At 48.5% G+C, this 16776-nt stretch overlaps 1 protein-coding gene across 1 annotated transcript in view; it reads right to left on the bottom strand.

The window, feature by feature from the left end:
• Nucleotides 1-16776, bottom strand: part of LOC119465898 (constitutive coactivator of PPAR-gamma-like protein 1 homolog) — a 66060-nt gene that overhangs the window by 10861 nt on the left and 38423 nt on the right. The window contains exons 10-15 of the mRNA XM_049657941.1: nt 13467-13820; nt 9495-9653; nt 8330-8542; nt 7027-7358; nt 2698-2773; nt 1302-1411 (exon numbers count right to left, since the gene is read on the bottom strand). Of these exons, the coding sequence (XP_049513898.1) occupies nt 1302-1411; nt 2698-2773; nt 7027-7358; nt 8330-8542; nt 9495-9653; nt 13467-13820 (1244 nt within the window). The remainder of the gene's footprint in view (nt 1-1301; nt 1412-2697; nt 2774-7026; nt 7359-8329; nt 8543-9494; nt 9654-13466; nt 13821-16776) is intronic.

Raw genomic sequence — 16776 nt, 5'->3', positions numbered from 1 at the left:
TGGATAACGGCGTAGTAACCGCCGACCCCTTGGCAACATTGAGTCGCGGCAGCGTGTGGTGCAGCCTTCTCACCTACTCGGGCCACAACCTTCTTCACGGCTTCCGAAATCCGCGCGAGGCAATCGCTTGCTCATCTATAAAGCCGTATCATTGTCGCGGTTGGAATGGAACAGGGCACGCGCTGCCGTGCGCCTAGTTTGGTCACGCTTCCGTGCTATGGCACTTCGCGTGTGCCCTCTTTTTACTGTGACCAGGTTCGAAACGTTCATTGTAGCAGTATAGCGATTAAAAAAAAAAAAAATTGGGGGGTTTTACGTGCCAAAACCACGATCTGATGATGAGGCACGCCGTAGCGGGGGACTCCGGAAATTTGGACCACCTGGGGTTCTTTAACGTGCACCTAAATCTAAGTACACGGGTGTTTTTTAAAAGCTTTCGTTATATCTGGATGCAGTTTCCATAGGGAGGGTCGGAAAATCGCAAATGCACTGAAATGTGGTCGTTATAACCGATATCGTTATAAGTGGGTTGAACTGTATATTTGAATATACGTACACAGACCTTTTTTTTTTTTTTTTTTTTCGACAAAGTTACCCAAAATGAGCTACTGACCTATATTCGTGACCAAAGAATCTCAATCTATATTCGTAAAGCTAGCAATAGTATCGAGGTAATGGAGTGCCTTTGTCGCGCGCACCACAACGTCAGTCTGGAGATGATCCAGACTGGCTTTAAGAAATTATGCATATCCAATGCGCACAATCGCACCGAGGACACAGTGCTTGGGGTGCCGAGGTCTCCTGCGAGGCATCCGACCAGGACGACTTCCCTGGCAGTTCCGACAAGGATGCTGTTGTGGCACTGACTAGAGAGATTTAGTAGCCGAGCTTGCGGCAAATAAAGCTGTGCAATGTTCAAAGTTTCATTTTTTCTAGAAAGATACGGGCTGACCTACATTTGAATTAGTATTTTTTTAAATTTCACGACGAGTTCAATATACAGGGGTCAACCCATATGCAAGTACGGTAGTTTCGTTTTGACTTGGTGTGCGTTCGCCGCTTGCCTTGAGGACTGCATAGTCACCACCAATGATTGCGTCGATAGCGAAGCGGATTTCAGTGCATCTCGGCACCGCTACACCCCAAACAGGGCTTTCTGTCATTCCGTTTCTCGTCTCGTGTCTATGCCTTTTGACATCCGTAAATGCTAGTGCATCCTTACTAGGCTAGAGCTCAACTCAATGACCGTGCAATGAAAACGTGCCACTAAATGAAAACGGGAGCGAGAATGGTGGCCTCACTTCTCCCCAGTCTCGATGGTGCATCCACGGCCCTTGCCAACCAGTTTCGGCGTGGGTTCCTCCTTGGTCACCGTTTTGGATGCCTTCTTTTTGTTTGCACGTCTGTTTAGCTGTCAAAAAAAGAAAAGAAAGAAGAGTTGAGAGGGAGAGAGGCATTGGCAAATCAGTCCTACTGTGAACAGCCCAGCAAACTCCTGCTTGCAGAGTACTAAACTTTTCTACTTGTTCCTTTACAACTACGTACAATAAGAAATGCAAGGGGTGGGGGATCAACTGAAATGGGCACACAATGCTTGGCAGAACATATGGCACACCTGCCAAGTTCGAAGAAACTTGCGCGACCGGGGGTCAGTTGGTTGTTGCTAGTTGCGGAATTCGGCATTCGCTCGCTATAGCCTAACGACACTAGGGCCAGTAGGGCACCCAACAACCCCGTCAGTGTAGCAGCGGCTCTGCGGCTGAAATAGCGCATGTACAGGGTTTTCCTACTACTTTCTTAACAATGTTTTGCGCGATGAACTTCCAACTGGATTGGAGTGTTGGATTCCATTTGTCAATGTGGCCTGACAAAGCGCTGGACGTGGATAGAAACGGGACACAACTGCAATTTCCGGGTGATTTTCCTGTCAACTGTACAACCGGAAGAAATGATCCAAATCCGGGAGTCTCCCTGGTAATCCGGCAGAGACTTGGCAGGTATGATATCGTAAGCGTTGACAATATTTGTGCTCACATAAGTGTGAAAAGTTTTTGCCATGCTTGGCATCTTGCTAGTGTCGCAAAAACTTGTTAATCAACGAAATTTTTTTTTAAAATGAATACAAGCTTCTTTTTTAATTCCTGCAATAAAACTACAGTAACGCTGTAGCACATCTACGATGACAAGAATGACCACAAATGTGGCTTTACATTTCAAAGCTGCACAGTTGCCTCTCCGAGGTCTTCGGATTGTGGTGACCGCTTGGACTTCTTTAGCAAGCTCCCAGACCTAAGCATACAAGTGCTTCTGCATTTTGCCACCACCTAAATGCAGCTGTCACAAGCAGAGGGCACTGCAGTGGAACTTAAGTTGCACAAATTAGTAATTAATTATAGTAGACTTTTATCAATTTGACATCAGTAGATTCCACAGCATTCTCCAATAAGGAAAGGTACCCATGCCTTTATAGCAATAAAGAAAACCTTTTGTTGCAAACTATAGCGTATCACTACTTGCAATAAGTCTTTTGCCAGTGACATCAATGTGCTGACCATGCTTGCCAGAGAAACTGTGCTACTGGAAATATCGGTCATGCAAATTGTGCGCTGAGCTGTTTCTGAAAACCAAGTCGATTCACAACAGCATCTGGAAACTAACTTCTGATTTGATACCGTTATTAAATGCCTACTCTCTCACCTGGTTGAAAGGTGCTCCTGGCCGTCGGTTGAACGCCATGGGGCGGCGAGGCATCATGCCACGGCCCATTCCGTACCTGAATGCGCAATACGTGTCGATGAAAACAGCACGAAAATGCAAAAAGCCAGTACAGTCGACTCCCTTTACAACGAATTTGCATGCAAGGTACCTTCGGATATAACAGACGAGTCTTAGTTGGTTTGGTCTGCCTGTGCAGCCATACGTCAAAGTCACACTTGCGGAGAAAAACTTTCACACTGCTGGCACCAATCCCAAATTAATCATTTACACTATTTTCTAATGAAACCTCTGTTCTAGTAAAAGTGATGCTTTGGACACCTTGGAGAACTGACCAATTTTGAGTTAATATTTCTTTCCCATCATGTCCACTCCAGGATAGAGGCCTCACCCAGTAACCTTCAATTATGTCTCTTTCATTTAGAAAACCCCCAATCTATACCAACAAATATTCCTAATCTCATCACACCACCTTAATTATCTGCCATTCTTTTTACCCATTCTGTTGCTCTAACACTAGACTGCCAGTTGGTTATTGGCTCTACATCCATCCCATAGACTACCCAGCTCACAATTGTTCCTCTTAATTTTAACTAGAATATCTGATACACTTGTCTGCTCTCTTAAACCCGAGCCACACAGGCACAGAAAATGACCTTAACTTGCCAATGCCTAAAGTTCTCTAATGACACTTGATGTCGCTGACAGCGCTTTTTGAAGTGAGCAATTTTGGGGTACTAATTATGAAATAAATAGGTTTTTACAAGACTAATTCGCCTTCACGAATTGTGAAATGTAAAAAATAAGCATACAATGGTGCAGTTCGCTTGAGTTTGTTGCTGTCCTTTTACAACGTTGCAATCAATCATAGCAACTTCGGCCATTGCATGTCAAATCTGAAGCCTAAAGTCAAAATGCCACCTGCAGCATTGAAGCCGTTGTGATGCCAACATGAGGAAGTTCACCGAGTTCAACACCTGACAAAAGCATTTTTCATGTGACTGACGCTGTGGTCCCGTCAAAGTTGTGTACTCCAATGGGCGAAAATGCTCGGTAATTCGAACGCGCATGCATTTGCGACAGTTAATTCGAACATACTGCGCTCCGACAATGCTCTCAGTAGCACGCCAAATCACGCGGCGGAGTCTCTGATCAGCATTGCTCCGACCCCGCCGTAGAGCAATAGCTTTGGAGAGACCCTCAACGCCGTGCGTGAGGAGGGAGAGGGGGAGCAGAAGAAGAAGAAGGCCGCAGTGGAAATGTCACCCTCTCAAATGGCAAAGTCGCCATTTCTGCATGGCGCCGAAACCGGTGTACGTGCCTACATCTCAACCACGCGCGGAGAAAATGGCAGTGAACCCTTCTCCTTTCTGCTTCCTGTATTTCCTGGTCATGCGTTGACCTTGAACGCTGCGGCGCAGAGGGAAGCAGCGGCGGAGGCCCAGACCGGCCAATGAAACTGCTGGCGCTGGCCAATGCTCGCTTCCCTATAACGACAGACAACAAAACTTCAGGGAGCGGGCTAAGCTGGTACCGGGTCGATGGGGGCCGGCACGGGAGCGCGCGCGGAGACCGTCGAATGTGCGGGAAACGGAATTGACCTCCGCAACTCCGCCGCTCGATGGCTCCCTCGCCCTATCAATTTTCTCGTAACTGCCTCGCCTCTGACAGTCTCCGTGCCGGCGCCGCCGCCCCTGCTGGCCCAGTGCCAGCTTAGCCCGCTCACTGAAGTTTCGTTTTCTGCCGTTATCGGGAAGCGAACGTTGGCCAGCGCTGGCAGTTTTGTGGTCCTTGCTCGTTGTGTGCTTGCGCACCCTGATATTTCAAGACTCGCACAGTTCGTGCATCGTGCCATGGTGCTCGAATACTTCAAAAACAAGTCCTTTTAATTCGAACAAATTTTCGGGGCCCTTCGAGTTCGAATTATCGAGATTCCACTGTACTTCAACTGTACTGCAGTGCGCAAGCTATGGTGACGAGAGTGCACATTTCTCAGTCGAATTAGTTCTGGCGAATGCATTAGGTTTAGCGATCGTGACAACATTCTCAGTAATACCTAACTGCTAATTTTGAATTAAATAAATAAAAAATGTACATGTCTGCAATCTCAAAAATACAGAAAAATCTTTCATCTAAAAATTCTCGCGGCATGAGATTCAGGAGGCGACATCCTTTAAGGGGGGGACACGGGTTGTGGCGACCAAAAATCGCGAAAAAACTCAATTTTTTAAAATTGCATTGTTGGAATGTACAGCTATTATTGCACCTATATTGTTAATTTCATACCGATAATGTCAATATTTTAGCCGCAATGATGCCTTATACGACATGTACTAGCTGAATTTCAGGCTAAACTGACGCTGAAATGGCACATTTTCCGAAACGCGCGCCTGCTCTTCCACGTGGGCTAGCGCGGACATCTTGGTCTCATTTGAAAGAGCCGCTTTTTGCCTTCAAATTCCCGCCAGAACGGGCCCCATTCAGCTATTGGCCACTTAAAAACTGCGCGCCAAAAAAAGGTACTAAAACGCTCTCCTATTCGGCACTTGGTGCACGTGACTTGAGCTTGCCTCCCAATTGGCGGAACGGCATGGCCATCGTCTGCTGCGCGCTTGGAGACGCGCATTGAGACGCGCCATCTTGCCCCAGTGTCAGCGAGAAAGCGTGTCGCGTTGTCGAAAACGGTGCGCAAATTTCGCACGCGGCACAAGTTTGGTGCTAAAAAAGCGCGACGGACGCTCATCTAAAACTGCAATGTGCGCTGCTCGACGCCGCAAAACGACCAGGACGCCACAACCTCAGCGTTTGATGCCCAAATCGTCGATGCAGCAACAGTAGGCCTAACGACCGCAGCGGCTGCTGCGATTCAGAGTCCGTCTGCCGCCAAGCCTTCGACCTTCACTCGCGGCAAGATACGATCTACCGGCAACCCTCCGAGCTGAAGGAGGAAGCGGCGAAAGCCAAAGCGAATCTATCGGCGTTATCTTCCGCTCCAGCGACGGGAGAGGAAACGCGAGTTCGTGGGTGACAGTACCGACGATGCACTTCGCCCGGCTGATGGGACTACGTTTACGATTGTGGATTTGAGTGCAGTGAACACTTTATTAACGTTTGCGACGTGCAAAAACTGCAGTGGTGCTTTCTAAATCGTCCGAGACGAGCGGGAATACGGACTCGCTGTGAAGCTGCGTTTTATGTGCGCAAACTGTGGAGAGACTACGTCGGTGTGGAGCTCGCCGCGCGTTGATAGTGCCGAGCGAATGAACTCCTTTGCTGTGAACGTTTTGGCTACGTGTGCCATGCAGGCAACGGGCAACCGACAGGCCGCGTTCAATGACATTTTCTCGTTAATGGACATCAGCCGTCGGGCTCTTCACAAGAAAACGTGGCAGAGCGACGTGAAGGCGAAGCTGACGCCCGCGGTCGATTCGCGAACTTTACGCCGAACTGAACGTGGGCAAAGCAACAGAAAACTTGCGCCAGTCCCCGAAAAAGCGGCACAAAGGGGCTGGAAGTCAGCAGGACTACATGTCTGGTGCCTACTGAGCTGTTCCAGCTGTAAATTTGCAAATAAAAAGGTTTTGCATGTTTTCTCACTTTTCTCAAAACTTGTTTTTGGGTGACTTCACCAGATTGTCGGAGTGATATCTCATGATCTAGAACAGCTAGAGCAATAATTCTTTCCTTAGCAGAAAGCCTAATCTGCATATTACAAAGTGCTGAGAGCAGAATTTCAAATTTCTGCACATGTATATTTTTATTTTAATAATTTTCTTTCGTTGTGGTAGCCATAGGACAAGGAAATAAATTTGATCACCTGCAAAATGGCTAATTATTATTTAATTTGAAAACTTTTTTGCAGCATTGCATTTATTGCATATTATAGTATCTAGCTATGAAATAATATTCACTTTCTACTGAGCAGTTTTTTTTTTCATTGTCTCCTGAAACAATAGAGCGACAGATTTGTGTATCTTCTGAACAAATGGACCTACAAGAAAAATTATTGCATATTTGAAATCAGCACGAAAAACTAAGCAAGCCTGATTATTTTCATCAGAATTGGCCATAAGATGCAGGACATAATCTCCACAACCCATGTCCCCCCTTAATAGTAAGGCCATTCTACGATTATTTAAAAACGCTTCAGAGCCCCTTAAAAAAAATTTTCTTTGAGGACAACTTATGTTCCGTAAAACTTTACGCAACATTTGTAAAATTGCAGAACTGGCCCATATTTGTAAGCTTTATGCAAAATTCGACAGAGTTGGCCAGCAGTACACCGAGGCGACAGAAGAGAACACGACTCACCGTCCTCCAACTGATGTGACCTGTGGTGGCAGGGGTGGGCCCCGGGCCCCACCCCGGTGTGGTCCCGCGGAGGCGCCCCTTGGCCCCTGTCCGTAGTTGGCCCCCCACGAGCCGACCACGACGCCAGCTATCTCCAGCTGGCCCCCACGGGCGAGAAGGGCCCCACGGCGAGGTGGGCCCGGAGGAGGCATTCCTCGGCCAGCTGCAGGCCCCCTAGGGGGTGGGCCCATGCCCATGGGTCCGCCCACCCGCGGGCCCCCGTGCGGCGGGTAGCCCGGCATGAAGCGCGGCATGCCGCCCATTGCGGGCAGGGGTGCACGCGCAAACTCCACCTGTGCAAAAGCAAAAAACACGCGCATCACAAAAAAGAAAATGGCCGTCAACTTTGTCGTGCACAATAACTTGTTTCTGTTATCCAACTTCAGCTTAGCAGAAGTTGGATTGATGGTCTAGTTCATGGGTTCTCAAAGTGGGTTCCACAGGCCCTTCCTCGCAATTCTGCGAGCCACTGATAAATTATCCCTGGTTCTGCGCTCGCCATGTGGCCAAGACAGCGAACACGAGGTGCATTTGATCCAAGGAACCTCTATTACCTATGCCCGAGCGTCAAAAAGCACGTCACAGTGCGTAACAGAAACAGGCGAACTGCGCAGTAAGCCCACCAGAAGCTTGTAGCCACGCAGCCTCCGAAAACAGCGCGCCTAAGTTCTTGCGCTTGAATCTCGGAGGCTGTAACTTACCACCATGCGCATTTCTCCCGTTTGTAGATCAGTGCCGCTAGCGTACACACCGACATATACGTCGGACCAGCGCAACCCAGTTGGTTCTAGTTCTGGAGCTTGGCGAGCACGGAGCACCGCAAATGCGTGACGCAGAAGAGTTAAAACAGCGCCAACGTCCAACCGAAACAAAGCTACGGCCACGCATAATACTGCGTTGGCGGCTGGCCGCGTGCCTTCATTGGTGCGTAGTTGCCATCCATGATCGCGTGCGGTAATACGTAATGTATGCGTTCCAACCCAATTTTATTCTGTAAATTTAGTTCTGATGACCAGGGTTGCCTGTGATTAATTGACCTAGATAAACGTACTTCTGCACAGATTCTAAGGGCTGACTGCCAATTGGGAATTCTCATTCTCTTGCCAGGTTATGGAATGTTACCTTTGTTTTTTGCACATTAATCTTCAACCCTAGTCTCACACTTTGTCGGCTAAGGTTCTCAATCATTTGTTGCAAGTTTCACCTTAGTATACTGCATCAACTTGTTGATGTTAAAATGAGAGGGAGAGGAGAGCACACGAACCTGGAGTCCCTCGAGGATGGCGGCACGCATGCGTTCCACCTTGGCTACCTGGTCGATCTGTCCACCGCAAACCTCGACGAGACTCTTGGCCTGGGCGGCCCTGAGCAGCTTCTGGTGGAACAGCTTGCCATCAAAGTACAGCCACGGGCAGCACATCAGCCAGGGCACCGGGGCACCGCACGCATCATTGGCAAACAGTGCGTGCTCCACTCCCTGCATGAGCAACAACGTGTGGAGCGTCGGGGACAAGACTGAGCAAAACTGTAGACTGACCAAATGATCGATTGATCAATCAAACACTGAATCTGCAAGAGGAGGCCCACGGTTACTAACTACAGGCAGGTCCTTCCATAGTAACACAATAATGGAGTAATATAGCCAACAAGTGTATTCTAAGTAAAATTGTTCGGAATGCATTACACTGCAGAAATAAGTAGCGCCAAGTTTATGCATGTACGGAACCGATTACGAACTCCCCGCTGTGCCAAGTACACTGTTGCCTGTAGATGTCGACCTGACTGGCATCAAGTCGGGAGAAAGTGACCAACCGAGAATCTTACTGGTGGCATCTTGGGAAGGCTTGATGTGGTCTATGCGTGGCCAGCAAACTTCGATTTTTGTGATTTCGCTTATTTCAAGAAAGATTTTCTGGTTTTTACAGCTTCATGTTAATAGGTTTTACTGTATTTTGAGATATCAGAGTTCGAGTTAACGAAGGTTGACTGTATGCTGCACCGGAAATAGTTGATCGTAGATTGGATGCTCCCGTGGAGTTCTCGCACGGAGTCCAAATTCTGTAATTCACCGAAGAAACGAGGATTCTTAATCTGTTCTGCACCTACAGGCTTTTCATGAATCTGAAGATGCAAGAAATGTGGTGGTGAAACTAAAAGTTCCAATCGACAGAATTAATTGGTGCACAAAGGGGAGAGCGTATTTACGTGCAGAATGCTCACACCCCCTCACATTGGCCATCAAAACTTGGAATTCTAACTATGCGGGGAAAGTTTTCCCCAAATAATTACCGCGCCCACCAACTTTGCATCAATTTTCCGCACAAAAAGTGCCAGCATTGTGCGAGTAAATACGGTTATTTTAACTTTTCCAAACACTCCCACCCCTTCGGCAGCACAGTTCCACTTGTCCCTTCCCATGTCCACACTACCTGCAGGAAGAGAGAGGCAAGCTGTGTGCCCCGCACGGCCACCAGGGGTAGCTGCATGCCCTGGGTGCTCTGGGCATCCATCAGCTGCGGGGATACTGCCTGTGCCAGGAACGCATCCAGCTCCTGGCGCCGCAGCACGGGTGCACCACCAGGTCCACCCTGCACCGGAAGAAGAGAGGGGGGAAACCCCATTTGAGCAGGGAAGACACTCCAGCGTCTGGTCAAAAGCAGGCCAGGCTAGTTGCTTTTGGCTGAGACTGTATGCAGCACAATACTCAGTGACAACCTAACAACTGTACTGTAGTACAAGCTCCAGTACAGGGCACAAGGTACAAGCACCTCTGCATTCCAAAACATAGTTTCCAGGAGACAACAGTATTATGTTGCCTTAATTAGCGAAAGTAATTGGTTGGATGGCGCACATCTACACACATTCCTTTTTGAGTCGGGCAGCAGTGTACTTGTCACTGCATTCGTAGGTCATTGCTCACTTAGAGTTTTAAGCCAGCAAGACAAAGAAACAACAGTGGAATCTCATTAATTCGAACACGCTTAATTTGAACTTCTGGTTTATTCGAACTGACGCTGTGGTCCCTTCATAGTTATGTGTATTCCAATGGGCGAAAACACCCAGTAATCCGAACATGAAAGCATTTGCGACTGTCAATTTGAACATACCGCGCTCCGACAATGCTCTCAGCAGCACGCCAAATCAAGCGGCGGTGCCTCTGACCAGCGTCATGCCAGAACACGCTTGCACATGCCTCAGTCTCAGCCACGCGCTGACAATGGCAGTGAACCCTTGTCCCTTTCTGCTTCGTCTATTTTCAGGTCAAGTGTTGACCTTGAACGCTGCAGGGCAGAGGGAAGCAGTGGCGGAGGCCCAGTGCGGCCAAAGAAACTGCCCACGCTGGCACCAGGTACGGAGACCCTCGGAGATTGTATGAGCTGGCACGGATGGAGACCGTCGAAGGTGAAGGAGTTACGAGGGGAGCGAAATTGTGAGGAGGGGCGGGAGGGAAGCGGATTTTCTAACTCTGCCCCTGAAGTGGTGGAGTTCCCAAGGCCAAATCTGCTTCCCCTCCCGCCCCTCCTCGTAACTCCCTCACTTTCGACGGTCTCCGTGGGCCAGCACCAGCTTAGCCCGCTCCCTGAAGTTTCATTTTCTGCCATCATCAGGAAGCAAGCGCTGGCCGGCGTGGTCCTTGCTCGCTGTGTGCTTGCACGTCGCGATATTTCACGACTTGCATCGTTCGTGCACTGTGCTATGGTGCATGAATACTTATTCCTTTTTTTAATTTGAACAAATTTTCGTGCCCCTTCGGATTCTAAGTATCAAGATTCGAGTGTATCTTCTTCCTTTCCATCAACCAGCAGTTCTGTACACCTATGAACTAGCTCAACAGCAGGCACCTGTAATCAAAATAGACACCCGTATTGTTCATAACCTTCTTCCTTTCCATCAACCAGCAGTTCTGTACACCTATGAACTAGCTCAACAGCAGGCACCTGTAATCAAAATAGACACCCATATTGTTCATAACCTAAGATGAACCAGCCTTTATGGTCTTTCAAAGTTTCCTCCAGATGAGAGAGAGTGAGCAGTGTTGTTCTGTTATTTCCACAAAATCACTACAGCCAAGCCTCAATATAATGAAGTTGGTTCCTGCACTAACATGCATTATTACCCGACGCCTGATTTTTCGGACATGTCCGTTAATTTGGACACTTTCACAGCACCTCCACGTATCCTATAGAATCAATGTACAGTCGAATCTCGTTAATTCGAACTGCCGGTTTATTCAAACTGATGCTCTGGTCCCGTCAAAGTTATGTGTATTTCAATGGGTGAAAACGCTTGTTAATTCGAACGCGAAAGCATTTGCGACGGTTAATTCGAACACACCGCGGACCAACAATGCTGTCAGCAGCGTGCCAAATAACGTGGTGGCGCCTCCGACCGGCATTGCTCCGACACCGCCATAGAGCAAAAGCTTAGGAGAGACCCCTTCATGCAGCGTCGGAGGCCCAGTCCGGCCAAAGAACTGCCCACGCCGGCAAATGCTCGCTTCCCGATAACAGCAGAAAACGAAACTTCACAGAGCGAGCTAATCTGCGCCGAGCCGGCTGTACCCGGCATACCGGCGGCGCCAGCACGGCGGCGGGCGTGCACGGAGACAGTCGAAGGTGAGGAAGCTGCGAGGGAGTTGAGAGAGAGGGCGAGGAGAGCCACCGAAGCCACTGCCACCGAAGCGACGGAGTTGCCGAGGCCAAATCCACTTTCCTGCCGCCCTCCTTTTTCACCGTCGACGGTCTCCGCGCGCGCTCTTCGCCATGTCGGCACCGTCCGCTCCGTGAAGTTTCGTTTGCTGCTGATATTGGGAACCGATTATTGGCAGGCGTGGGCGCAACTCGCTATGCGCACCGCGAGATTTCACGACTCGCACCGTTCGTTCATCTTGCTATGGTGCTTGAATACTTCAAAAATACGTCCTTCCATTAATTCGAACTTCTTTTAATTCGAACAAATTTTCGGGCCCCTTCGAGTTCGAATGATCGAGATTCGACTGTATAAGAATGTCTGAAATTTGGGATGCGATGACCCTTTGCCGGCCGATTTTCGGGACTTTTTGTCTTGACCGCAGGTCTGAAACTACATTAATCGAAGCCACCACTGCCGCCATTGTAATTATCTTGCTGCCTCGAGCCGGTGCTCTTGCACACAGATCTGCTGGCAGCCCAAGCCACCACCGCGGCAACGCTAGGCCTAGCTGCTTCAACGTTCGTTACCAAGCTTCTTTCAGTTTGGTGCCGTGTTTTTCATCAAAGGAATTCACCGCTGTAAGCAAGCGCGCCAACTTCGCCTTTGCAATGCTCGCGATTGGCTTCGAAGCTTGGAAAGCATGTTGCACAATGCTAGTTCCCGAAAGCCAGCTTCGCCTCAACACAGCAGTGTTACGCAGTGAAGCATACACAAAGTATTGCGGTGAATCATACCAAAAGTGGGAAGGGGCAATTGTTACGGAACATGGAACGTATTCCGTATATACGTGTGCACCCGCCATCTCCTATCACAGTACAAGCTACGTTATGACTAATAAGTGTACTCGCAGGCTTTCGTAGCTTTTTCGGATATGCCTGAGGCAATTTGACCCCTAGGGGCAGTAAAAGGCATGCATTCATTTTGTTTGCACCACACAATTTTTCTGACATCTTTGCAGCGCCTAGGGAGTCCGAAAAATCGGACGCTGACTGTATATCCAACACCTTACACAGATATTAACTAAGACAAATGAGTAACTTGGTCCACTTGAAAGAAACAATGGCATGATGCTACATGTTTGGCACCGCAAGTCACCGACAGGTCAGCCAAGCGGCAGGGCCAGAATGCATGCTTGGAACTAGAATGTGCACTTTTGCGCGTCTGATAAATAAAATTGTGTCAAACTGTAATCGCAAGTTCCTCTTACCGGAGACTGAACACCTCTGCCACCAGGCTGCACATAAGCTGCAAGCGAACAGATATTTGCTTCGCTATTGCGCTGGGTCTTGAATCTTAACTTTCGCTACTTCTGTAGGAGAGCCACTGCTATGAAGCAAGACCAGTAGCGCTTAAAAATTATTTTGTTGTATCCAAGACAGTGGAATCTCGTTGATACGATTCTGCATAATACGTTTTTCGGGATAATACGTTTCTTTTTCTTTTCCCGATAATACGATTTGGTTTGATATGATTTTCAGATGATACGCTCTATTTTCTGGTTCCCGTAAAGATTGTATCATCGAGATTCCACTCTAATTTCTTTGGGAAGGCCCAAATGTACTAGTACAGACGGCCACTTCTCTGCCGAGAGCACATGCCATGCGAGCTGCGAGGTACAAAAAGTGACAGCGTTTGCGTTTCTGCTCTGTTCGAAAGATGACGTTTGCGGCAACTGCAGCAGTGGCAACAGTGGGTGGTGGGTGGGTTACCTGGGACATGAGGAATCGGAGCACAGCGCAGGGGATGAGCAGGTGCTGGGGCACGTAGGCCGTGTTGAGCATGAGGGGCACGTCGCTGCGCAGGCAGCTGAGGAACGCGCGTAGCCGGCACTTCTTGTCGTCCAGCGATGGGCCCAGCCACAGGCGCTGCACGGTGGGCACGGGCCAGCCCAGCTGCACCCCTTCCACTAGCTCGTAAGGGCGCCGGCTGGCACCCTTGCCACCGCCTGAGCGACCCAGCCACTCCACGACCACCACGGGGGCCGGGCCTTTGGAGTCTGTCAGAGTAGCCAGGGTGGGAAACAAGAGGGGAATGGGAGCTGCAGACACGTTGCATGCCCAAAGCTATAGCCAAACCTCGTCTTAGCGAACACGAATATACCATACTGACTTGCATAATGAACTTACCTCCCTTTTTTTGTCCTGGAGAATTGCCTTTTTGTTTTTTTACTTTGGTGAAAAAAAGCACACCCGACATTTAGGGCTGTTTTCAGAATGTTATCGTTAACTCAACACGACTGGCCAGTGCCGTCGACTGTTACAGAACCGTTGGATTGCGTCGTGATAGAGCAAACACCTTTTGAAGCAACCAATGCTAAACATCGGCAACATTAACGAGAATGACCCAGGGCCGCAGGGACGCAACTTGTCAACCGCATGCTTTCGTTATTGCTGATGCACGCAGCTTCAGCATCACAAATGTTTTAGCTTTTAGTGTCACGCAAGTGCGGTGCCGGCAGAAAAAAAGAAAGACAACGCACTTGGCCAGCCTTTCACCATATCACCTCACCTAGCATGCTCTATGACCATAACATAACAAATACCGTATTTACTCGATTCTAACACGCCCTCGATTGTAACGTGCACCCGTTTTCCGTGACAAAAAAAAAAAAAAAAGTCCTATACAGCACCTCAAGCTTTCAAACAGAAATACAACTTTCTCTTATTTGAAAAACAGATTTCCTCTCGATGCACTGAAATGCGATAAATAAAAAAAGTTGCAGTTTCGCCCGAAAGGCGAAAGACTGCTATATAAAGTAAGGATAGCAGTTTTATCGGCCGTATAAGCTTGCAAACATTCGCTTACTAAATAAATTAGCAAGCACCGTGTCATGGGCGCACAAGCAAACATGAACACATCTCACTCGTTCAGCGCGGAAACGAACTGTCAAAACGCTCGAGTGACGAAGCGCGGCGAGCGAATTGACCTTCGTGCTATCATGTCTCTCGCTTCAACGCGACCTATAAGCGGCAAAAACATGGCGCGCAGGAGACTTTCCCCATTGCAGATTGCTTTTAAGATAGGGCCAAGGCGATCGTTGCAGATTACGTCCTGCTTCGGTCCACTGAAACCGTTCCGCATTGCTTTGCTGGCGAAAATCCTCTCCTTCTGTTTGCGCCAGTCCCAAACGCAAGTTTCGGATTCTCCAAACGACCGTGATCCGGCCCGATTTCCGTCCGTCTCCGCACAGATGATAACTTTCCTTTTAAATGTGGCATCATGATGAACTCGGTACTTCATGCTGATAGAGCAGACGCAGAGAACGTGAAGACGGACAGTAGACCATTGACATACTGCAGCACATGGAGGAAGCTACGGTAGCTAGGCTCGAGAGTAGCTAGGCTCGACGCGCGTGCGAGGCGGCCATTTTGAAATGCCAATGGCTATAGACCGTTTTTTCATGGGCGCCGCCATTGCGTAGGCAGTGGCGCCATCTATGGGCAGTTGGCATGCTGGCTTGGGCGAACGCCCGTGTTGTATGCTATGGTATACGCTCGGCGGCAGTTTTTGGTGGATTTTTTTCGCACTCTCGCGGTCTATTTAGCATGAAATGGAGTCTTCAACGTGAGGTATGGTCCTGTGAGGCGTAGTGAAGGAATTTAAGTCTGAAGTAATTAAGCGGCTGGAGTTTCTGCTGGCGTTAGGGCGGACGGAGCACCCAGTGCGAGGTGTGTGCGTTTATTTGAGCTTACAATCAGCCTCGGATATCAGTTAGGTATTTCACAAAATTTGTTTCACGAATGTTACTATACTGCAACATTCTCAGCACTGTAGTTATAAGCTCTGGTTTAGGTACAACGAGTAGTTACGAAACATTTTACGATCCTAACAGCGTGGGTACCGTTCTGCTGGCGAATAAGTTGTACTGTTTACTTTGACAAGCGTTCAAGTTGTCATCTGTGGATACATTGGGCGACTGCCTTGTTTGCTGGGCAAGGTTTCCGCCCACTAATAGAATAGTTTGGTTAATAATAACCGCATACCGTACAGTGTGAATCAGACTTTTCGAGTGGTCGAACGACCAGCTGCAGACTGCGCGAGCTTCCGAGGCAGTACTAAATGCTGTGTTATAGATTCTCTATATCGCATGGGCCAAGTGGTCCAAGCATGCGGCACGACCATGCGAAGTCTTATTGCGTCGTTATCCCGTGTTCTGTTTTCTTTTGCCGCAAAAGGAGGACATAGGAACTCTTTTTTTTTTTTCAGTCTCGTAAAAGGTCAGTCCTCTACGACGCATTCACTAATCTTACGGAAATTATGTCCTTACAAATAGCTGTTGGATTCTTTTTTATGTGATCCCATTTGTATATTGTGCCTTACAGAACAAAATGGCAATGCCGATCGATGCACGATGCTTGCGTGTATCATGTGGGTTTGCCAACCGGAGTGCTCGCTGTGTTGAGCAAAAGCCTTCGGCCTCTTGTAGGAGGCTAACGTAGGCATAGTGATTTGAAGTCTACTAGACTTAAAATGCGTGAGAACGATGCCGGTGGCTGATGGAAATGTTTTACAACAATTCTTCGTCGAGTGAAAACTGATACATCCAGCATAGTTCACAACACACACACACACCGCAGCTGATGATGCGCGTCGCATTTTTGCACACCCCAGAGAAATTTACAGATACTGTAGCTACTGCTGCACCTAAAGGCTACACAGTGGTTGTTCAACGACCTCATAAGCACTGACATCCCGTAAATTGCACTCAGAAGTAGCTAAAATACCTCCAAATCGCTCCGCAGCGCGCGACCGGCAACACATTCAAGCCGCGCCGCGCCGGCTCGGCCAAGCCAGAGAGGAGGAAAGGCTCGTCGCGCGCTCTTTCCTCCTCGCCCGATGAGAAGGTCTATATGGTAACGCAGATTTGGGGTCGTACTCGATTCCAACGCGCACGCAATTTTTGGACCTATTTTATAGGAAAAAAAAAAAAGTGCGGGTTAGATTCGAGTAAATACAGTATTGGCCATGCTAAACTATTTATCAATTCTCATGCTGTTCGCAATATTGGAGATCAACTGG

Source organism: Dermacentor silvarum, chromosome 10 (genome assembly GCF_013339745.2).
Source record: "Dermacentor silvarum isolate Dsil-2018 chromosome 10, BIME_Dsil_1.4, whole genome shotgun sequence".
Classification (NCBI taxonomy): Eukaryota; Metazoa; Arthropoda; class Arachnida; order Ixodida; family Ixodidae; genus Dermacentor; species Dermacentor silvarum.
This window is presented reverse-complemented; position numbering and strand designations above follow the sequence as displayed.